The 23,763-nt window shown below is 41.8% G+C and overlaps 1 protein-coding gene across 1 annotated transcript; it reads right to left on the minus strand.

Annotated features, from left to right (window-relative positions):
* Positions 1 to 1,628: 1,628 nt before the first annotated feature.
* Positions 1,629 to 6,611, minus strand: LOC142657333 (phosphatidylinositol polyphosphate 5-phosphatase type IV-like). The gene is made up of 11 exons (XM_075832359.1): positions 6,135 to 6,611; positions 5,298 to 5,389; positions 4,952 to 5,076; positions 4,555 to 4,674; positions 3,878 to 3,973; positions 3,601 to 3,762; positions 3,304 to 3,419; positions 2,778 to 2,914; positions 2,457 to 2,564; positions 1,830 to 1,964; positions 1,629 to 1,710 (listed from the first exon to the last, which is right to left on the minus strand). The coding sequence occupies exons 1-9, from the start codon at positions 6,447 to 6,449 to the stop codon at positions 2,489 to 2,491; spliced, it is 1,239 nt and encodes a 412-aa protein (XP_075688474.1). The 5' UTR covers positions 6,450 to 6,611; the 3' UTR covers positions 1,629 to 1,710; positions 1,830 to 1,964; positions 2,457 to 2,488.
* Positions 6,612 to 23,763: the final 17,152 nt, after the last annotated feature.

Genomic DNA, 23,763 nt, shown 5'->3' on the forward strand with positions numbered 1-23,763 from the left:
TTGGAGCCATTTACATAGACTCTATTGAAAACAGCTCCAAATACGGCCGTAAAAAAAGCAGCGAAAAACGCAGCGAAAATCGCAAGTGGCTTAAAAAAACGTTTGAAAATCAGGAGCTGTTTTCCCTTGAAAACAGCTCCGTATTTTCAGACGTTTTTGAGTTTGCGTGTGAACATACCCTAACTGCAAATTAACCTGCCATACATATTGGGAAGAAAAAGAAGGAAAGTTTGTGCTCCTGGACTGTACAATACAAAATCTTCAATGTATCATTGTCTCAATTTTTTTACCACCACCCTTTAATCCTTCTGTCTTGGGTGTGGTACAGGAGTTTATTGAAAAAAAGCCCTTGCAGATTATCCACTGCTACTAATTGGCGACTTCAATGGAGTAATGGACTTTAGTATGGACAAATGTAACAGGTGGGAGGGGGTTTAGGAGGGTTACTGCCCCGCAGAGGAAATTGCACAGCAAGAACTTCAGACGACACAGGTATAAGATGCTGAACAGAACTTTACTCCAACAGAGGCACAGTCTTCACGGTTATAATATTTAGTACATAAGCTTGACGGTTTCACTAAAAAATAGGCTCTATACTTGGCGGTTTCTGATTTAACTTGTGAGAATGGGACAATGGGTTTGCTATGGTTCAGTCTCAACTTAAACTTGTGCTGCAGAGGGTCTTTGTTCTCATATGAAATGCTGAGCTAGCGATACGCCATTCAGGTTAGCAATACAAAGTATTTTTGGTTGATCAGTCACTTTGTAACTTCTGCCCTAACTGGCAATCTCAACTGGCAGCTCTCATCCTGCCCGTTTGTCCAATCTGAGATCTGTGGGGATTGTGTCACCCTAGCGGCTTCCCTGCTTAATGTGATTGTCTCCGCTTGTAAAGAGAGCCCAACATTACATTTTATGGAACTGAAATTTAAACAACTATCAAATATATCAATATTTTACATCTCCTGTCACTTTTTGTCCAACACAGGATCTAATCCAGTACATATGGCGGCACGTTCCATACTCTCTGTATTGTGTACATATGATACAATGTCCTGTCACCTACCACTGGATTAAACGCGATGTCACACAAATAGCGCTGTGAAGGGTCGGATAAGTGAATTGTATACACTGTGGTAAGTTGTAGCCGGGCACTGAACACACTAATAAATACCAGTCACACTTATGAATTGATGTTAAAGATTTATTTAAGGTTTTTGTGGATCAAAATATATAATGGTAAAGATGATGTTATACAAGATCCAGCAAAAACAATGGAAGATGTCACAGTATATACTGTAGTATCAGTAAGTGGTGGGAAATCTGTATTCCAGAGACACAGGAAGAGATGACATGTTCTCCTGTTCTGGGCCTGGTCTTCTGGGTAACATTGATGCACCGGTAACCACACTGATGTCTCTTCTGTGACAGATGTAGAAAATTTTAAGTCTCGCCATTGGAATACTTGTAAGATGGAGGGTTCTGCCCTCGGTTGTTATTGGCATTGATGTTGATGGTCTGTTTGTATCTGCTGACTTTTTCTGGGGGGAGAAGCACACAATCCTATTAAATATTCATCATTCAGGCTGCTTACCAAATATAGAGGGGACATATCTAGAGGAACTTACCTTTCTATCAGCAATGATGGCGGCTCCTCCGGTCACAGGGAGCGCAGTTCTCACCAGATATACTGCGGAATTGATGTTTATGCTGCAAGAGAAATATTTGCTATTAATGCTCAACTAATGTGTGTTTCTTGGCAGTCACAAAATCTAGAAGAGGTTTTATTGTGGATTTTCCTATTTGATCCTAGGGGTTACACTACAAACCTTGAAGATGATTGATCCAAGCGATGGGTTGGATCTAAAGCTGCGCTGTTCAGGATGTTACAGGAACTTTCTGATGTTCACAAAGGTGGAATCATTGTTTTATGCACCTGAGATGGTAAATGTTCCTTAGGAGTCCTGCAAGATGCCAAGTAATGTCTTACATCAATAACAATGTTCCTTGTATCTATCATGTAGTTTCTGCCGCTTACGGCACTTTTCTAAAAAAGTGGACAGAGAGTAGCTGAAGCAGCAGAGCCCCCAGCGGCCGACACATTTATCATAATAACATGGATTATTAGTTATTAAGGTGTGGGCCTTTTAATAAATTAGGCACATTTTACTCCAAGTTTTTTTATATTAAGACCGGTGTATGAAACGTCAGTCTTAATGAATTCCCACCAATCTATTATACTACATACACGCTTACAGTTTTCTTCTAAAACCCATAACCTTCATTTAGAAATTAAATAAATATCTGAATACAAGAAAATTGAACTAGAAGATAGAATGACTTATTTACAATTTCTTTATGTTGGTTGATAAAATAAATTACTGATACAGAGGAAGACTTAAGAGATGGAAGAACATTCTCACATCAAACATAATAGACAAGTACAATGCTCTCACCTTATGTGCTGTAAGGACATGAACAGATGCAGCTACTTTTTTTGTCCTAACCTCCTAATGCCCTTCAAATAGATCTTGCGGTCAAAGCGTCCACCAGCCAATGGGATGCTGGAATGAGAAATATATTGATGTAAGACATATGATAATGTTAGCAGGTAACCACACAATAATTGTTTTGTTTCACATCCTAGATTACTCTAGTACTGTCACCCAGGTATACAGCCACCTACCCCAAAGTGTGAGCTCTGGCTATAAGGCCCATGTAGTAATGGCGGCTACTGAAAGAATCATACCAACAACATGGAGGAAATCATGACTTACTTATCTGAACCAGGTCTGAGCTTTACTTCAAAGATACCAAAAACGGGTCGGTGGTCTGAGGTCTTCAAAACAGGGCAAGAGTCATATTTCAGGACTCGCACATCTCCCTCGTATTGGCTTTTAAACAACACCCTGTCCTGTAGAGGTCATAAAAATAACAAATATCATCAGTGCAATCATATTATAATTTATTTATAAACCTCATAGCATCATAGACTGAACATTTCGGCCTATTTTATTTAAGAAATATAAATTTTGAGACTTTCTTGCATTTAAGGTTTGACTTGGTCACACAGATTTAATGAAATAAGTATCTTTGAGCCATGCTAGGCGAAGACATATTACACTGGGAGACGATGACAAACTCACTACAAGTAAAATGGACTGGATGCTTTGTTCTTAAGAATTATTCCTTCATCTATAATAACAATTCATTACCTTGCGCGAGGGGATTTATTATATGAAAATCTAATCATGAAATGTATTCTTTCTTTAGCTCTGTAGACCTGGAAATAAGATATCTTACCGTATATGATGGGACTCTCTGCTTTTCTGATGTATCGTAGGTGTCTGTGCCAATGTCGAACTTATATGTAGGAAGGAATTCTATGGTGTGCTCCTTAAACCCTACAAATATGGACCCTTAAATTAAAAGAAAAAAAAACATGTCAGTATTAAAAACATGTGCAAGAGATATAGGGCTATATAAGAATGTGGAGAACATATGAACCATCATGACAGTGATTTGTATTGATCTGTCGAGGTGTATTTGGTAATAATACAGGCTGAGGAGTGATAGAGATCTGTCTACTAGTAAATGTACCGTTGTTCTTGGCTTCATTCAGATGGTCGTGTTTGAGGAGACTGGACATATTTCTTCCTTTAATGTTCTTCAGAAGAGATTCCACGTTTTTTCTGTCCTCTTTCAGTTGAAAATTGAGGTCCCCAAACCAAAAAACTCGATCAAAGCGGCTGGTGACGTCCACTGTAGAATGAGATAAACACAGGACACAATTAGACCACGTGACTGCATTAGAGTCAATGGAGATAAATAGAGAGATAAAGGAATCGATAGGTTCAACCACATAAGTAATACTAACAGGCATTGGAGTTTATTCTTTCCGGAATAATTTGAGGCAGACGGAGACCCTCGGTGATAGTTTTATAGTCCTGGATCCTCTTGTAGACTGCCCCAACTGCCAACAAAAATATACATATCAGTAAATATGACCTCTTGGAATTTAGGATAACCACCACATTTAAGTTTTCTTTGACAATAGGTTTCTTTATCTTATATTATCTAGGTATCGTATCTACTTCTTGGGATGTGTAGTCTGAATGTTTCCTCAACAATCAATTTTTTACAAATAGTATTTATATTAATTGGATTTCTATTGACATTTTAGAAGATGAGACTGGTGGAGTTCCATGATCTGGGTCCACACTCTGTACACCAGACACACTGATATTTCTGTTACTATAAATCTAAGACACAATAATTTTCATGACAGAGGATAATGTATTTCTATAGCAGTCTGTAGAGGACATTAGGCCGTTTATCCTTCCACTATTATTCTCTCATTATATAGAATAAGTTTGATGGATTAGAAGAAGTTTGACCAAATGAGGAAGAACTTTTAATTTTACACCAAAACATCAATACAGTACAGATCTTTTCATGTCATCTCATATATTCCAGCTTATTATTATTAAACAGCAGCACTTTTATACACAATAACACTGTACATAGTCATATATTAAAAACAGACATACTTACATCTCATATGGGAATTAATAAACAGGAATGATGTCCCAAAGATGGTGAAGGCAACACCCAAGGCTCCTTTAGTTTTGACATGGTGGAATAGCCTGGTTGTTACATGGGTGTGCTCTACCTCTGTATAAGAAATGAAACACAAGAAGAAGGGTTAGTGGTTAATAGTATAACATGCAACAATGAAACAGAGATAGTTTCCTATTAAACGCTGGAAATATTACTACAACACCATTTCACACTTTGTAACTGTGGAGTAAACTATCAGATCTCCAATACTCCACAGTGAAGAATCTGAGAGTTGGGTTCTTAGACATCTAGTTCTAATGACTAAATAATAAGTTCAAACTAATGACTTCAATTAGGACTTATTATGTAAATGTAAGAAAGTGAATCTTACCTGAGCAGAACCAGATCAGTTCCCGTCGAATAAAGATGGTGAGATACAGGACTCCGAGCCCGGATGAATGGTATAGCACGTAGTGTGGACCAAGAGTCTCTTGTAATTTTATCTCCCATTCCCGTCTACAAGAAGACACAATTTCAAGTTTACATATTAATAAATTACACCAGATTAAAATATTGAACTCATTTATTAAATAATCAATATTATAACCTCTGGGGTTAAATAGGAAAATGTAGGAGTGATCCTACAATAAGTAGTAGGTCAAGAGAGAATTTCAATCAGCCGACCTGTAGTCCATCTGCAGACATAGACTGTTGTAAGACAACCTGAGAAGACTTACCTGTTTGGACATCCTTCCTGAACGCCAATTACGTAAATGTCTTTGGAGTCATCTGATGGCAACAGCAGATCCTCTAGATTTTGTGGGAACTCCTGCTCAAAATATGAAGATATTAATAATGTATACACAGAGCACCAACCAAACTGACATCTTCTATATCACCTACAAAAAATTATATCTGATCGAATTGGATTTTAGTCTTTATAGACTATGGCCAGTGCTGCAGTCTTAGGATCAGAGGCATTGCCATTCCAAAGACATAGATTATTAGTTTGACAGTTTGCAGTGTGTGCAGCAACATTGATTGGCCCAAATGTTTAGAAAATTTGGGCCTAGGGTAGTATATAATATGTCTATCTCATATCCAACTGCAAATTTATTCAACTTTAGGCTATGTTCACACAGAGTATTTTGCAGGAGGAATATCTGCCTCAAAATTCCGTTTGGAAGTTTTAGGCAGATTTTCCTCTCCCTGCACGCCGATTTTCGCAGAGTTTTTCGCTGCGTTTTTCGCCTACGGCCATTGAGCGCCGCGGGCATAAAACACCGCGAAATACGCTTTCTCTGCCTCCCATTGAAGTCAATGGGAGGTCAGAGGCGGAAGCGCCCGAAGAAAGGGCATGTCGCTTCTTTTTACCGCGAGGCAGTTTTACTGCTCGCGGAAAAAAGACGCCGACGCCTACCATTGAAATCAATGGGAGGCATTTTCGGGCCGTTTTTGCAGAGTTTTGCGACGCGGTTTCCACGTCAAAAAACTTGGCAAAATACTCCGTGTGAACATAGCCTTAGATCAGATACACTCATGGTTCACAATAGATATTGTATGTTACTTCTCACCTTTCCCTCCATATTCCAGGTGGCAACGTATAATCTCAGCCGTCTATTTGGGAAACAGCGATCCAGTTCTTTAGCGCCAATCACAGCGCTGCTGCCCAAGCTCCTGATTGCGCTCTTCTTGGCGTTCTTTGAGCCAATGTCACAAGGTTTGCTGTGACTTGGATCGCTGCATTTTTCGGCTGGCATATCTTTGATGTTGGAAAACTTCTGGAGTGAGATGTTAGGTTCCTCCATAGTTGGTATCTCTTTCATTAGATTTCCATTATCAGGAATCTGAGACACATGATATTTTTTAGATTTTTTCCAAAAGGGCATGGTTGGTTAATAACCCGGGTGCAAAACTGCACCAATGTCCGTGGTAGAAAACCAGGTGACAGTAAAGATTGAATTTAACTAATCGCCTCTAGTTCTCTGAAAATAGGACAAATCGCTGACCGTAAAAGCAACACAGTAATCCAACAGTGTCAATCCAACAGCAAGATCTAGAATGACCAGAAAAAGAAATAGTTAGGGAAAACTTAAAGGAAACCAGCTGGAGAAATTAGTTATAAAAGGGGTATTCCAAGTACAGGATCTAGACAATCAGAAGTGTTTGAAGATCACATTGCTTGGGGTCTTGGGGCTCGGACCCCCTGTGAATGACATTGCTTGGGGTTTGGATTTTGGAACAATGTATTGGTTGTTGAATTGACCATACGGTATGACATTTCCGGGGTTTATGTAATTTTTATATGAGATACTAACTATAATTTAGAACCTCTGTAGTTTGTTATAGACATTATTATATTTTATATATATATATATATATATATATATATATATATATATATATATATATATTAATGAAAAATGACAATTGCTTTTGAGGATACAGGATTAGGGGGTCAGGGCTGTTCTTAAGAAATCACTTCCCTAACATTTTTATATTAGTAATTATTATTATTATTATTAATAATAATAATAATAATAATTGTGTATTTTACACAAATAGAAAACCTCAAATACATAATTAGTAATTCCCTAGTAAATATTTATTACGTGAATTACTCCTGTTATAAACTGAAGGGTTCCAATAATAAGTTCTCAGGGCTGCAGGACATTCACATTCCTTTTCTTTGAGGTTGCTTTATCAATTTACCAGCAGAATACAGATGGCAATTTTTGTCTGCAAGCTGCATTCTGTCTCTGGAGCAGAAGTCACAGGCCGCCATATTGCCATTTAGCAACTTCTTAGTATATTAGTATAACTATTCCAAATATAAACTAAACTTTAAATGGCAGACACAGCAGAATTGTACCTAAGAATAAAATATTCATAAAGAAACTGATAGATGAGACTCATCTAGAGACGTAGTGCTGATAGAGTACTTACCGGTCACATCCAACTGATGAGTGACAGCTCTGTGGCCAGCACCATAGTATACACCCACGCTCTGTGACATCACAATAGCTATACCCGGGGTGAGCTGCTTTTATGACCTCACCCATAATTTGCATATTTCAATATGGATTTATCATTATTTTTAATAGTAGTGACATCACAATACATAAGCCCAAAATACACTATGTGGCCAAAAGATGTGGACAGCTGACCCTTTACACCATTATAAGCTTGTGGTACTTCCCATTACAAAGCAATGGATGTTAATATGAAGTTGGGCCCCCTTTTGTGGCTATAACTTCTTCTGACAAGGCTTTCCACAAGATTTTGTAGCGTGTTTGTTGGAATTTTTGCCCATTTAATTAAAAGAGCATTTGTGAGTTCAGGCTCTGATGTTGGGGTCAGGGCTCTGTGCAGAGTGTCAAGTTCCTCCACACCAAACTTATCACTCCATGTCTTTATGGACCTTGCTTTGTGCAAAGGGGCAACATCTTACAGAAACAGGGAAGGGTCTTTACCAAACTAGTCTCACAAAGTCGGAAGCATGCAATGGTCTAAATAGTCTTTACATTACCATTCACTGGAAATAAATAGCCCCAGACCAGTATCAATTCCCCACTAATAATTTTTATATCAATTGATCAAAATTCAGAATTGAATTAAATTGTAATTATTTCTTGTGAACCTAAATAATATAAGGAATTATAGTCCCCTAATATACAGTCCTCTAATATGAGCATATTGAAATTTCTCTTTTACAAGTGGTAAACATAATGATAATAAGGGAGCTCAAATTTTGGCCACTTACCCTGCAAATCTAAGATACTTGAGCAATTTAATTGCACACTAATACTAATACCATATTACTACCACTGTCACACAATATCTTCTAGAGATGGAATAATTCAATGTTCCTAATAAAACAAATTAATTAGCGTGAAGTACAGATGTAGCATTGATAGATTACTTACCGGTCACATCCAACTGATAGTGACAGCTCTGTGACCAACATCATTGTTTATACCCAAGCTCTGTGACATCACAATAGCTATAACCGGTTTGAGCTGCTTTTATGACCACACCCATAATTTACATATATCAGTATGGCTTTACCATTGGGAATATGAATTTGATGATACTGTATGATTTGTACCTCTAGAAAAGTTTAGTGTGATCTGTAATTTTTCCGGGTGTTTTCATCAATTGCTTTACTGTATAGAGTATTTTTTTATTGAAAATAATAAAATTGACGTTTTTAATGGGAACGTTCTCTGATGAATTCTTTATAGGTGATAAATGATCATTTCTGTCTGTGTGACATAGGGGAAATCATTTATATTATCTTAAAATATATAATTTTAGTTTTGAATTTTAATAAACCCTAAAGACCCCCATTAGAGGATGTGACTCTGCACCAGTAAGAACACGCTACATGCTGCATCTCCTGTGCTCAGCCCTCTTACTCCTTATAATCCTGAATACATACTGCTTCACAATTCCCCTTACAGCTTGTAATAGGCATCAGAACAGCTGTGGGCAGCCATTACCTCATGTACCATGTCCTGGAAAGGTAATAGAGGTGGTAAGAATCGATCTAGGCATCCTGAGACAAGACGGTCATACCTGATGTGAACGAATGCAGCGTAAATTATACATATCATAGGCCTACCAGAGAGGGTAGAAGGCCAACAACCATATGTATTCATTAAAAATGGCTGCATTATATTTTTATGGATACCACAATCTCTGCTGCATTTATAGTCAAGAGAACTGAAGAATTCCTTCATAGTCTCTTCATCTGGGTCATTTCTCAGACAATTGATGTCCCATTTGGTAAACTGTAAAGACAGGGATTGGCTTTACTAAACATCAAGTAGTCATGGCAGTCAGAACTCCACAATCAGAAAGTGATAACATATCTTAATTGTATTCCCCCCACTTTATGAGATGTAAAACCACTTTAACCCATTAATGATGCAGCCTAGTTTGGGCCTTAAGGCTCAGACACCATTTTTCAAATCTGACCTGTGTCACTTTACCTGGTAATAACTTTGGAATGCTATTCTTTTATCCAAGCGATTCTGAGAATTTTTTCTCGTGACACATTGTACTTTATGTTAATAGTAAAATTTGGTCAATACCTTTAGTGTTTATTTGTGAAAAACACCTACATTTAGAGACATTTTTGAAAATTTTTGATTTTTCTAAATTTGAGTGTATCTGCTTGTAAGACAGATAGTAATACAACACAAAATAGTTACTAGTTAACATTTTGGAGCATGTATTTTTTTTTTTTTAAGAAATTCCATTATAATCCATTTTATTTCTGTAACACAGAAGGTTTTAACAGAGAAACTCAGCTCAATATTTATTGTTCAGATTCTGCAGCTTTTAAAAATGTCCCACATGTGGCCCTGGTGGACTGAAGCACAGGCCTCAGAAGCAAAGGAACACCTACTAGATTTTGGGGCCTCCTTTTTATTAGAATATATTTTAGGCACCATGTCATGTTTGAAGAGGTCTTGTGGTGCCAAAACATAGGAAACATCCCCAAAAAGACGCCATTTCGGGACTACACTCCCAAGGAATTAATCTGAGGGCATAGTAAGCATTTTAACACCACAGGTGTTTTGCTGAATTTATTGAAATTAGGTCATAGAAATTAAAATTGAAACATTTTTCACACAAAAAGTAGTTTCAGCTCCGATTTTTTTTCATTTTCACAAAGAATGAAAGAGAAAAAGAACACCAACATTTGTAAATCAAGTTCTCTCAAATACGATAATACCCCATATGTTGTCATACACTGCTGTTTGGACACACGGTAGGGCTCAGAATGGCAGGAGCACCGTTTGGCATGCAGATTTTGCTGGTTTGGTTTAAAGGTGGCATGTCGTATTTGCAGAGTTCCTTAGGTACCAGTACCGTAAAAACCTCTTGAGAAGTGACTCCATTTTGGAAAATAAAACCCTCAAGGAATTCACTAGGGGGGTAGTGAATAGTTTGACCCCACAGCTGTTTCATAGATTTTATTAGAATTAGGCAGTGAAAATGACAAATTAAATTTTTCCAAAAACAATGCTGTTTTAGCTCTAAATGTTTTATTTTTACATGGGGTAATTGGAGAAAAAAGCACCACACAATTTTTTACTCAATTTCTCCTGAGTACAGCAATATCCCATATGTGGCCCTAAACAGCTGTTTGGGCACACGGCAGGGCTCTGAAGAGAAGGAGCGTCATTTGTCTGTAGGAGCGCAGATTTTGCTGGATTGGTGTTAGATTAAAGGAGTGAAAGAGCACCATGCGCATTTGAGGTCTATTTTAGTGATTTTTCCTTAGCATTTGCCCCCAATTGCAGGACTCTGAGGTCAAATAGTAAAGCAAAAACTTCCAAGAAGTGACCCCATTTTTTAAAATACACCCCTCAAGGCATTTATTAAAGGGTGCAGTGCGTATGACCCAATACTACTATTTTTACTAGAAAAATGTGCAGTGGATTTTCCGCTGATATGCCATTTACAGTGGAGGAAATAAGTATTTGATCCCTTGCTGATTTGGTAAGTTTGCCCACTGTCAAAGTCATGAACAGTCTAGAATTTTTAGGCTAGGTTCATTTTACCAGTGAGAGATAGATTATAAAAAAAAAAAAAAAAACATTGTCAAAATTATATATATTTATTTGCATTGTGCACAGAGAAATAAGTATTTTATCCCCTACCAACCATTAAGAGTTCAGCCTCCTCCAGACCAGTTACACGCTCCAAATCAACTTGGTGCCTGCATTAATGACAGCTGTCTTACATGGTCACCCGTATAAAAGACTCCTGTCCACAGACTCAATTAATCAGTCTGACTCTAACCTCTACAACATGGGCAAGACCAAAGAGCTTTCTAAGGATGTCAGGGACAAGATCATAGACCTGCACAAGGCTGGAATGGGATACAAAACCATAAGTAAGACGCTGGGTGAGAAGGAGACAACTGTTGGTGCAATAGTAAGAAAATGGAAAACATACAAAATGACTGTCAATCGACATCGATCTGGGGCTCCATGCAAAATCTCACCTCGTGGGGTATCCTTGATCCTGAGGAAGGTGAGAGCTCAGCCGAAAACTACACGGGGGGAACTTATTAATGATCTCAAGGCAGCTGGGACCACAGTCACCAAGAAAACCATTGGTAACACATTACGCTGTAATGGATTCAAATCCTGCAGTGCCCGCAAGGTCCCCCTGCTCAAGAAGGCACATGTACAGGCCCGTCTGAAGTTTGCAAATGAACATCTGGATGATTCTGAGAGTGATTGGGAGAAGGTGCTGTGGTCAGATGAGACTAAAATTGAGCTCTTTGGCATTAACTCAACTCGCCGTGTTTGGAGGAAGAGAAATGCTGCCTATGACCCAAAGAACACCGTCCCCACTGTCAAGCATGGAGGTGGAAACATTATGTTTTGGGGGTGTTTCTCTGCTAAGGGCACAGAACTACTTCACCGCATCAATGGGAGAATGGATGGAGCCATGTACCGTCAAATCCTGAGTGACAACCTCCTTCCCTCCACCAGAACATTAAAAATGGCTCGTGGCGGGGGGGGCGGAGCTTGCCGAGCAAGGTGATGGACGTGTAATCCCGGCGCTCCACACTACATCCACCGATTCCTCAGGATATTGCCCACTTTTTTCGGCTAAAATGGTGAAGACAGGTCGGGACAAGTGTAAGGAACATGCAGGTACCCCCAGATCCCATAAACAGTCGTCCGACATGGACAAATACTTCAGCAAAAAGATGCCGCCTGCAGAGAGCAGATCCAAGATGGCGCCGACATCTTCCCGCTGTGAACAGGGAGAGGATTCAGATAGCTCATGTGCGCCTTCAGACTCGGCGGGGGATGCAGACTCTGTACCGATATCTAGGGCTTATCTAAAGAAAACACTGCTCCAGGCACTTATGCCTGTGATGAAAGACTTATCAGACATCAAAACCGACATACATCACATTGGCCACAGAGTAATGGCGCTGGAGGAAGCTCACATTTCTACTGTTAAATTTGGTGCTTCAGTTCATCAGGAGCTGTCTGCTCATCACACGCACTTGAATAATCTATATCTTCACATGGAAGATCAGGAAAACCGTAGTAGACGGAGAAATGTCCGCCTTCGGGGTATCCCCGAGTCAATTGACCATGATGCCTTACCTGCTGTGGTGGATTCTATTTTTCGCTCATTAGTAGGTCCCGAGCTGGCTTTGGATATCACAGTAGAAAGGGTACATCGAGCCCTTCGTCCCAGGCCTGGGGCTGGCGAACCTCCACGTGACGTCATCTGTGGGATTTTGAGCTATGTTCACACGGCGGCCATTTTAAGAGCTGCAAGAGATGCTCCAGAAGTAGTGTATGAAGGGACTAAGATCTTACTCTTCCAAGACCTGGCTGCGAGCACATTGGCCAAACGCCGTATTCTGAAGCCGGTTACAGAGGCGCTACGCGCTAAGAAACTACCTGTTCGTTGGCTTTATCCATTCGGCCTTGCCACGATGAAAGATGGCAGTCAGATTACCATCCGCACACCTGGAGATCTGGACACTGCATGGAAAAAGCTGGGGATAGAGCCTATGGAGATTCCGTCCTGGATGCCAGTGGCGCTGGAATTGGGAATGCCTTCAGTGCAAGAACCGTGGCAACCTACTCCCAAGCCCAAGTCTCCGAGAGGCAAGAAGACGCGTATGGCAGAGGACACTTGAATGATGTCTTAAAGTGATTTAGTTTAAATTTCTTCACAGAAATGTTGGGATCGTTTGCATGTGTTGGGCATTATATTTTACCCATGTAAACCCAATACACTGTGGCAAATTCACCGTGATAAGGGGGAGGAAGGTGTATTATTGTTCTATTATGGGGTTGGAAGTGATTGTTATATCATGGGTAAAGTTGGCCATGACTTATACCCCCTATATATATATATGTATTTCTCCCAACTCTCCAATATATTCATGCGGTGATTCAGTTTAGTAGTAATATGTGGATCAGTATTCGGTTTATGTCTTACGAGTTATGAAGAATTGGTGCAATGTTTTGTACAAAATGGCAACTTTCTTCTCCCCCCCCCCTCTGGCAGGGGTTCTGTTGGATACTTAGTTGCATCATGATAGCACCTCCTATTTCCGGGATGATACGGAGGTTTCCTTTTGATACCATTCCTTATTGTTTTGTTATTATTCGTTTTATTGTTGATTTTGTCTTATCTCCCTGGTGGTGGCACTTAACAAACGTACCTGCAGTCAGGTTGGTTCTTAATGTAAAATATCATGGGTAGACTACGTATTTGCTCCTTCAATGTGAAGGGGTTGAACTCTCCTCAAAAGAGATCTCGTATTTTTAATTCCTTAAGGTTTAATACTCCGGATGTCTTAATGCTGCAAGAAACTCATTTCCGGCCTACACATATTCCAAACTTGTCTACGCAACCATATACACAATGGTTTCATAGCACTTACTCCTCCAAATCGAGGGGGGTTTCTATTGCTATACACAAAGACACTCCTTTTAAAGTAGAAGCTTCTTTGCTAGATCCTATGGGAAGGTATGTTTTCTTGAAGGGACACATCTCCAACACAAAGTTTACGATAGCAGCTGTATATGCACCTAATGTTGGACAATTGACGTGGTTGCATAAAACTCTTTGTTCTCTTAAAACGTTTAGTGAGGGATATATTGTTTTTGGGGGAGACCTTAATGTATCTTTGGACTCTGCTCTGGATTCCACCTCATCTAGTACGAGGTTTTCCATATCTGCTATGCGTCGCCTTAAACTTATCTTGTCACAACTAGGGATAGTAGATGCCTGGCGTGTTAAGAATCCGTCCTTAAAAGACTTTACTTTTTACTCTACACCACATGAGACTTATCATAGAATTGACTATATATTCATTCCTATGGTCCTTGTTCCCTCGTTACTTCAAGCGGATATAGGAAGTATTACGGTTTCAGACCATGCTCCGATATCGCTTTCCTTAGAATTGTTTAATTTACCTCGTAAGGAATGGACCTGGAGATTGAATGATACCATTATTGCAAACAAAGAGCATAGTCAAGCACTTGCCCTAAAAATAGAGGAATTCTATGGCTTTAATGATACTCCGCAAATCTCTAGACCAATTCTCTGGGAGACGCAAAAAGCCTTTATGAGGGGAGAACTTATTGCCCTGTCCTCACGTGTTAAAAAACAAAGGAATGCTCAAATTCTAGACTTACTCCATAAGATAACTCAAATGGAATTATCGCATAAAAACTCTAACTCGACTGAGGATTATAGGGAATTAAGTCAGTTACGTCAGGAACTTAAGGACCATATGAATGTAAAAGCGGCTAAGGCTTTTTTGGCTGCTCAAAGTCACATGTATCTTCATGGAGACAAAGGCTCCAAATTGATGACCCGTCTGATCCGACAAAAACAGTCCAAAACATTTATTGAGACCATAAAAGATGACAAAGGGGCGAGGGTGACTACCACTCCGCTTATAGCACAGACCTTTCAATCCTTTTACTCTTCCCTGTATAATTTGGGAAACTCGGTGGGGAATTCGGGGTTGACACCACAGGAGAAGACTGGCAAAATAGGGAGTTTTTTAGATTCTATCTCGGTACCTGGCCTCTCTGAGTTGGACTGTGGAGAGCTCCTGGCGCCTATCACTAAAGAGGAGGTTGAGAAAGTGTTGCATTCAATACCATCTGGGAAAAGCCCGGGGCCTGATGGTCTACCTATTTCGTTCTATAAAAAATTTAGTCAGCAATTAATACCGAAGTTTGTGGAAGTATGTAACTCTCTGATGAAGGGTGCTTCATTACCTAAGCAAGCATTGGAAGCTTTTATAACTATTCTTCCTAAAGAGGGGAAGGATCTGGAATGCTGTGGGAGCTATAGGCCTATCTCGCTCTTGAATTGTGATGTGAAGTGGTGGGCTAAAATTCTGTCTCTTCGCATTCAACCACTATTGCCGAAATACTAATAAATGAAGAACAGGTGGGATTTGTGAAGGGACGGGAAGGTAGGCACAATGTGAGCAGGGTATTGCACGCTATATGTCAAATAAGGCGTCGGGGGCACTCTATGGTCCTTCTTGGTACTGACGCAGAGAAGGCGTTTGATAGGGTCTGTTGGGAGTACATGAGAGCTACCTTACTTAAATTTAATTTTCCTCCTGTATTTATTGATGCCATATTTTCTCTATATACCTCCCCATCTGCTAGAATTCAAGTGAACGGTTCTTTGTCAGATTACTTTTCTATTACAAATGGAACACGTCAAGGTTGCCCCTTGTCCCCGTCTCTGTTCTGTATGGTGATGGAGACATTACTGGCGAAATTACGACAGACTGTTGGGATTGAAGGATTGAAGATAGGGAGTTATACTCATAAACTGGCAGCCTTTGCAGATGATTTGCTATTGATGATTACAAATCCACTTGAGGCCTTTCCAAAAATAATAGATGTTTTTAATGAATTTGGAGAGATATCTAACTTTAAGATTAATTATGATAAGTCGGAGGCCTTGGGCATTAATGTACCGGTTGGTCAGCTCTTGGTTCTGAAATCTATGTCGCCCTTTAAATGGCCTTCGCAGGCTATTAAATACTTGGGGATAATGATTTCAGCTGATGCGTCCCAGCTTTTCGTACTTAATTTGAAACCCCTCCTCTCCAAGATTCATAGATATATTTCCCAATTGAACATACCTTATGTCTCTTGGATAGGACGGAAAAATTTATTGGCGACTTATGTGCTCCCACAGATCCTATACATGCTGCAGAGTCTGCCTATTGAGCTACCAAATAGCTTTTTCAACAGTTTCAGGAGTCTTTTTGTTAAGTTCTTGTGGAAGGAGAAGCATCCCCGGTTGGCTTATCGGCTCCTTACTCTTAAAAAAGCGCAAGGAGGGATGGCATTGCCTGATTTAAAGACATACTATGAAGCGGTCCAATTGTCTCGATGGTCACAACTAGCTAATTTGTCTATAGGGGCTCTTCATCTGGATATGGAAAGAGCGCTCCTCTCGGAGGACTTAGCTCACTTGCTGTGGGTGAAATTACCATTACCTCCACCAAAGGTATTGGTGACTAGGGGAATGCTTAAAGTTTGTCATAAATCGGGTGCTCTGGCCATGTCTAGTGGAAATCTTTCTTTATTGGCTCCGTTGGCTGTTCTACCACATTATGTAAATAAAACGCAAAGTATGAGTTCTTCAATGTGGCAGACACTTAAAACTTATAAAGTAGCGGAGATATTAGATGCAGAAGTTCTACCTGAGTTGGAGGCTCTTAGGACAAGACTTAGGGGAAATGAACCGAATCCTTCTCTTCATAAGGTTAAGGTCTCCTTTCTACATCAACTTAATTTTAAATCAGTATGTCGTAAATTTTTGTCAACTAATCTAAGCTCATATCCGGACCCCACGTGGCTTGAAAATTATTCTCTTTTACCCAATACCCCGACTAAGCCTCTGTCTAAGATACATTCTGGTCTCCTCCTACAACGAGCTCCATCTAAACCACACTTCATTAGAGAATGGGAAGTCGAGCTGGGCTCTATTTTTCGCAAATGGAGATTGATCTGATACTCTCTCACTCTCACGGGTTCTCTAGATGTGTGAGGTACCAGGAAAATTCGTACAAATTGGTGACAAGATGGTATAGGACACCTGCTTATCTTTATAGAATACATCTAGTTAGCACAGACGTTTGTTGGAGATGTGGCCTGGAGACAGGGACGCTTACACACATATTGTGGTCTTGTCCTAAAATTAAGAATTTCTGGAGGGAGGTGGAAATAGCTATAGGCAAGATAACAGGAAATAATATCCGGTTAACTGGTTCTGTTGTGGTTACCTGTGAAAGATTTTACGCCTTCGAAAAAGAATTTGATAACTTTCCTGGTGTCCACTGCAAAACTTCTAATTCCCTTGTATTGGAGGAAAACAGATCCCCCTACGATAGAGGTCTGGTGGTCTAAAATGCATCAACTATATAGACTTGAGGAGTTGGTAGACTGGAATACTTTCACAAGGGACAGCTTTCTTAAGACATGGCAACTATGGAAGCAATACTTAGAACAATTATCCAGGAACAATTCCAGAAGCCCTGTTTTGCTTAGGTAAATTAATACATGGGGATTACGGGATGAATAATTTCTATACCATGATACTGGATTTATTTTGACGGACGAGACCAGGGACGTTGCAAGGTGCTGACATTCCATAATTTTTCCACCACCAGGGAGACTGTATTTTTTTGTACTGTATCTATCCTTTTATGTAATTATTATTTTCTTTCCTTTACTTTGTGTTTTTATAAGCACACAGTAGGTTACTGATAATTGATTTGTAAAGCATGTCTCTGTTTTTTCTTTCACATTATATTTCATGAAGATATGTCGGGAATTATCCCATTCGCTCAGAGACAATTTTTTCTAAAGATACTTGGACTTATGTAACCTGCTACATTGTAAGAATGTTATTACGATGGATGTAAGGACTGTTTTATATGGTTGTTTTATATGTTAATACCCTTAATAAAAGAGAATTTATAAAAAAAAAAAAATGGCTCGTGGCTGGGTCTTCCAGCACGACAATTACCCGAAACATACAGCCAAGGCAACAAAGGAGTGGCTCAAAAAGAAGCACATTAAGGTCATGGAGTGGCCTAGCCAGTCTCCAGACCTTAATCCCATCAAAAACTTATGGAGGGAGCTGAAGATCCGAGTTGCCAAGCGACAGCCTCGAAATCTTAATGATTTACAGATGATCTGCAAAGAGAAGTGGGCCAAAATTCCATCTAACATGTGTGCAAACCTCATCATCAACTACTAAAAATGTCTGACTACTGTGCTTGCCAACAAGGGTTTTGCCACCAAGTATTAAGTCTTGTTTGCCAAAGGGATCAAATACTTATTTCTCTCTTTGACAGTGGGCAAACTTACAAAATCAGCAAGGGATCAAAAACTTATTTCCTTCACTGTAAGTGCACGATATGTTATACCCAGATTGTGCCCCTGAAGACAAATACATCATAAACTGTTAAGCGGGTTCTCCCGGGTATGGTGATGCCATATAAGTGGATGTAAACTGCTGTTTGGGCACACTGAAGGGTTCAGAATGGAGGGAGCGCCATTTGGCTTATGAAGCACAGATTTTGCTTGGTAATTTTTCTGTTTGGGGTTTTGCTGGTATTTCAGTTTATAATCTGGGGGCATATGTAAACTGTGCGGAGTACATCAGTAGATAATAAGAGGATATAATAATGCGGTAAATAAATAATAATCCGCAGTTCTGTGGCCTGTGTCGCACTGATAAATGGTGCCCGATCTTATTCCCCTTTTGGATCGCACTCTGCACATTTTGTGTCGCCATATTCTGAGAGCCATAACTTTTTTTTTGTGACAGAGCGGTGTGACTAAAAAACAGCAATTCTGCTATTGTTTTTATCCTTTTTTTTTACAGCGTTCACCGTGTACTATAATTGACATATTTACTTTATTCTGTGGGTCAGTACGATTCTGGCGATACCAAATTTATATTGCTTTTTTATGTTTTACAACTATTTGCACAATAACATTTATTTTGTAAAAATAATGTATTTTTTCTGTTGCCACAATCTGAGAACCACAACTTTAAAAAAATGTTTTGGTCAACAGAGCTGTATGAGGGCTTGTTTTTTGCAAGACGAGCTATATGTTTTTTTATTGGTACCATTTTTGGATACATGCAACTTTTTGATCACTTTTTATTCTAAGGTGACCAAAAACATAGCAATTCTGGTATTGTTTTTTTATTATTTATTTTTATGGCGTTCACTGCATTGGATAAATTACATCATATTTTTATAGTTCAGGCCATTACGGATGCGGCAATACCAATTCTGTATAGTTTATTATTTTTTCTAATAATTAAGTACTTGATAATGGAAAAAGGGTGAGTTTTAAATGTATTACTTTAAATTCTTACTTTTTTATTTTTGTATAACATTTTTTTAAACTTTTTTTAACATTTTTTTTTCATCTCACTAGCGACTTGAAGGTCCAACTGTCCGATCGCTGTTATAACATCCTACAATTCTTATGTATTGCTGCATATTATACCTGTCAAATAGCTACAAATGTATACCACAAAACCATATAGCAAAACGACACATGGTCAATAACAAAATATCTTTATTAGTGCAATAAATACAGACAAAATAATATAATCTCATAAAAACTGTTAAAATCATCTAAAACAAAGGATTGCAGTGGTGGTCAGAAAATACACAACATCAAATATATAGTTATTTATATGGAGCAAACAATGAATCACAACTCGGTTAGATCAGGCAAAAGTCACAAAGTAAAGACGAGGCTGGACGGCAGCACGGAGGGCTTAAGGGAAAGCCTCCATGACTGCCATAGGAGGGAAGGTTAGCCAATCAGGGGGCAAAGGGTTAGTGGAGGCAGGGAGAGGGAGGAGATGGAGAGGGGAGGAGTTGGGGTTCGGTATCTGTTCCTCCCGCTGTTTTCGGCATTGAGCCGGAAGCAGCGGGAGGAATAACAGGTAAAAAAGTTAGCTCCCACTGCCCTGCTTACCTGCGAGTATGGCGTCTCCAGTCAGCATGCTTGATCAGCTGCGTGCGGCAGCTGAGTTCCACGGTCCGGGGTGGTTGGAGGAGACGGTGGCAGCGCTGGCCAGGATACCTCAGGCGGGCCCGTCTTCGCTCTGTGTCGGCTGCTAGCCCGGATGCGCTCCCCTCCCCCACCCCTTTCTCTGGCGCTGGTGACATGGTGGTGGGGGGGAGAGTTGCTAATTGCTGCCCCTGCTGAAATAAAGCAGAGGGCATCGTCGGGAGCGGCGGTTGCTCAGGCTCGGTCACCCCGCCGCTCCCGGTGGTCCCGCCCACCTGAACGGTTGAGTCCGGATGTGGTCCATCGGGCTCGACGTACAGGGGGAGCCCTTCTAAGGACACTGTAGGCCAGCTGCTGGGACGGCCGCCTCCTCCCAGGGCCTGCGTCCTGGCAGGAATCCCCAGCCATGACGGGGCTCGGTGGTTTACAGGGAGTCGCAGGCCGGGCTTCCTGTTACGCCACTGCCTTCAGATGCAGTGTCCAGGGTGCAGTCCACGGCCGCCCCGCATGGTGATGTGCCGGCCAGGGGGCAGGCTTCGGTGAGGATGCCAAGAACAGCGACGACGACGAGGCAACAGGTCCGGTCGGAAATCTGGGGCCTTGCGGTCAGGCGGCAGGTCGCCGGCCCCTCTGTCAGCATGCCGGGGTCCCCGTGTCGGAGATGTTGGTGCGAGTGCCAGTCGTCAGCGAGAGAGGATCTGGAAGATGGAGAGCTGGACGAGTCGCAGTGCGGTCAGAATTTTCCGGCTGGCGGGAACACAGCGACTGGGCAGCCTGGTGGGTGCGTAACTCCTACTTTGCCGTATCCAGCAATTTTCATGTCGGGTGTTGGGGGTGGGGCAGCGAGCGCGGAAGTATCGGCTGTCGGTAGTGGCGTTGCCAGGCGCGATGGCTTATCGGATTTAGTGGGTATTTTGCGCAAGTTAGTCGGGCGCTTAGATAGGGCTGCGGCGCCTGAAGTTCCGGCGGGGTCCCCGGCGGTGGTCTGGGAAGGTCCTCGTGATGTACAGCCGCGGTCCCTGGTTGGGGAAGTTTCGGGGGCATCCAAGGAAGCAGTGGCAGTGTCTGTTCAAACCAAGGCACAGAAGGACGGGGATAGAATTTGGCTTGATGATCGTGCTCGGGGCGAGGTTTATGTCTGTTTTGACGGTCCTTTAGGGGCCCACCTTAAACAGGAGGTTCGGGAATGGATTTGGAAGGACGAGTACGTGGAAATTTTTTCTCTTCTGCCGCTTGCGAAGTTCAACTTGGATAAGGGCAAGCGGGATGAGAGTAAGAAGGAGGAAGAGGAGCGTCGGCGATATAGGCTTATCCCGCAGACGTTCGTGAATTGGTCGCAAGATTTTGGCGAGTGTGATTGGGGAAAAGGCGCCTGAAAATTGCTCAGCGTTGTTTTGTTATTTCGATGCCATCGGGGAGGCTCATCAGGCGTACGGGGGTCAGGTGTGGTTGCGGTATGATGAGCAGTTTCGCCAGCGGAAGGCGGTCCGGCCGGCGTTTCGGTGGGATCAGAAGAATATTGCGCTTTGGTTGTGGGTGACGGCCCCGGTTAAGCAGTCCTTTCCCGGAAGCATTGGCCAAGGAGGTCAGTCTAGTCAGTCCGGACAGGGCTCTGGGTCAATACTCGGGTTCTGCTGGCAATTCAATGATGGCCAGTGTAAGTTCGGGGCCACTTGTAAATTTAAGCATGTCTGTTCAGAGTGCAACGGCTCCTCGCATGGGGCTGCAAAATGTATGCGAAAAGGGAAGTGGTCAGGCACTCAGTCCTCCTCCATTGGTCAAAGGGCTGTCACCGGTGAGGGTGGAAAGGATGGCCCCGTATCTAAATGAATATCCGAAAAGGGTTGCAGCCAAGTTAATTTATGAGGGGTTTTTGTTTGGTTTTGTTATTCCCCCTCCTCCGTATGAGGTTCCGCTTACACGGCGCAATCTTAAGTCGGCTTATTTGCACTCGGCGGTCGTTTCGAAAAAACTTTTGAAGGAAGTTTCGTTGGGTCGCATGGCCGGGCCTTTTGTCGAGCCGCCGATAGAGAATCTAGTGGTATCCCCCTTGGGAATTGTGCCGAAGCGGGAGCCCCATAAATTCCGTTTGATTCAGCATTTGTCTTTTCCCAGGGGGTCGTCGGTAAATGATGGGATAGATCACGATTTATGCTCGGTTGTTTACACGTCATTTGACAAAGCGGAGGTGTTAGTGCGTGAGGCGGGGCCTGGGGCGTTGTTGGCAAAAACTGACATTGAGGCAGCTTTTCGCTAGCTGCCGGACCATCCGGAGAGCCAACGGCTGTTGGGTTGCTTCTGGAACGGGGGGTTTTATGTCGATAGGTGTCTTCTAATGGGGTGCTCCCTTTCTTGCGCATACTTCGAGGCATTTAGTAGCTTTGTGGAATGGGTGACGAAGGGCGTAGCTGGGGTGGATTCGTTAATACATTATCTTGACGATTTTTTGTGCGTCGGCCCTAGCGGTTCCCCTATTTGCGGTTATTTATTGTATTCCTTGCAGAAGGTTGCGACGGATTTTGGAATTCCTCTGGTGCCTGGTAAAACTGAGGGCCCTGTCCCTACCATCTGTTTTTTAGGGATCTAAATTGATTCGGTTGCAATGCAATTCGAGTGCAATTCGAGTGCAGGCTTCCTGAGGATAAATTACTGTCATTGCGTCAAGAGGTGAGGCGTGCCTGCCGATTGAAGAAGATCACTTTGCGCGATCTCCAGTCTCTGCTGGGGAAGTTGAACTTTGCCAGTCGGATTTTGCCAATGGGTAGAGATTTTAGTAGGGATTGGCGGCAGCGACGGCGGGTATCCGGGCATCCCCTCATTTCATGAGGATTGTGGTGGAACACAGGGCGGATCTGCAGGTCTGGGACGCGTTTCTCGGGCAATATAATGGTAGATCGTTGTGGATGTCGCCGGTACAGGATATGAGCGAGTTGGAGCTGTTTACTGATGTGGCGGTGTCCGGTGGTTTTGGTGCGTATGCAGGAGGTCAATGGTGTGCGGGGGACTGACCACACAGCTGGGTGATCAGTGGTCTTACACGGAATCTGGCCCTGCTCGAGCTGTTCCCCATCATGGTTGTGGTGACCATTTGGGGGCACATTCTCAGGGATAAAAAGGTTTGTTTCCACTGCGATAACATGGGAGTGGTGTTAGCGATTAATAACGTATCGGCATCTTCTCCACCTGTGGTTCAGTTGTTGCGTCACTTAGTCTTGGTGTGCTTGACCTTAAACACGTGGGTGGTTGCGGTGCATGTACCGGGGGTTTACAATTGTATCGCTGATGCTCTTTCTCGCTCGCAGTGGGATCAATATCGTCAATTGGCACCGGGAGCGGAGCTGTTCGGTTTGGCTTGCCCGGAACATCTATGGGATCTGGTTTCGGTCCCGTGGAACGGTTGATCGAACGGTCGTTGGCTAGTGCGACTTGGAGTACTTATTCGGCTTGTTGGCAGCAGTGGGAGGAGTGGGTAAGAGTGTTGGGTAACGTCAGCACGGATCAAGACAGGTTTGTGGCATTTTTATACTGGTTGGGGGATGCTTGAGAGGTGGAGTTTTCTCTGGCTAAGGTGAATCGTTTCATTGCTGGGTTGGCGTTTGGATTTAAA

The sequence above is a fragment of the Rhinoderma darwinii genome, chromosome 7 (assembly GCF_050947455.1).
Source record: "Rhinoderma darwinii isolate aRhiDar2 chromosome 7, aRhiDar2.hap1, whole genome shotgun sequence".
NCBI classification, from domain to species: Eukaryota; Metazoa; Chordata; class Amphibia; order Anura; family Rhinodermatidae; genus Rhinoderma; species Rhinoderma darwinii.

Coding starts and splice junctions, on each gene's coding strand:
- LOC142657333 (XM_075832359.1), bottom strand. CDS start 6,449: ATGCCCTTTTGGAAAAAATCTAAAAAATATCATGTGTCTCAGATTCCT. Junction 5,390..6,134: donor CCTGGAATATGGAGGGAAAG/GTGAGAAGTAAC, acceptor TATTTTGAGCAG/GAGTTCCCACAAAATCTAGA. Junction 3,420..3,600: donor GAATGAAGCCAAGAACAACG/GTACATTTACTA, acceptor TTTTAATTTAAG/GGTCCATATTTGTAGGGTTT.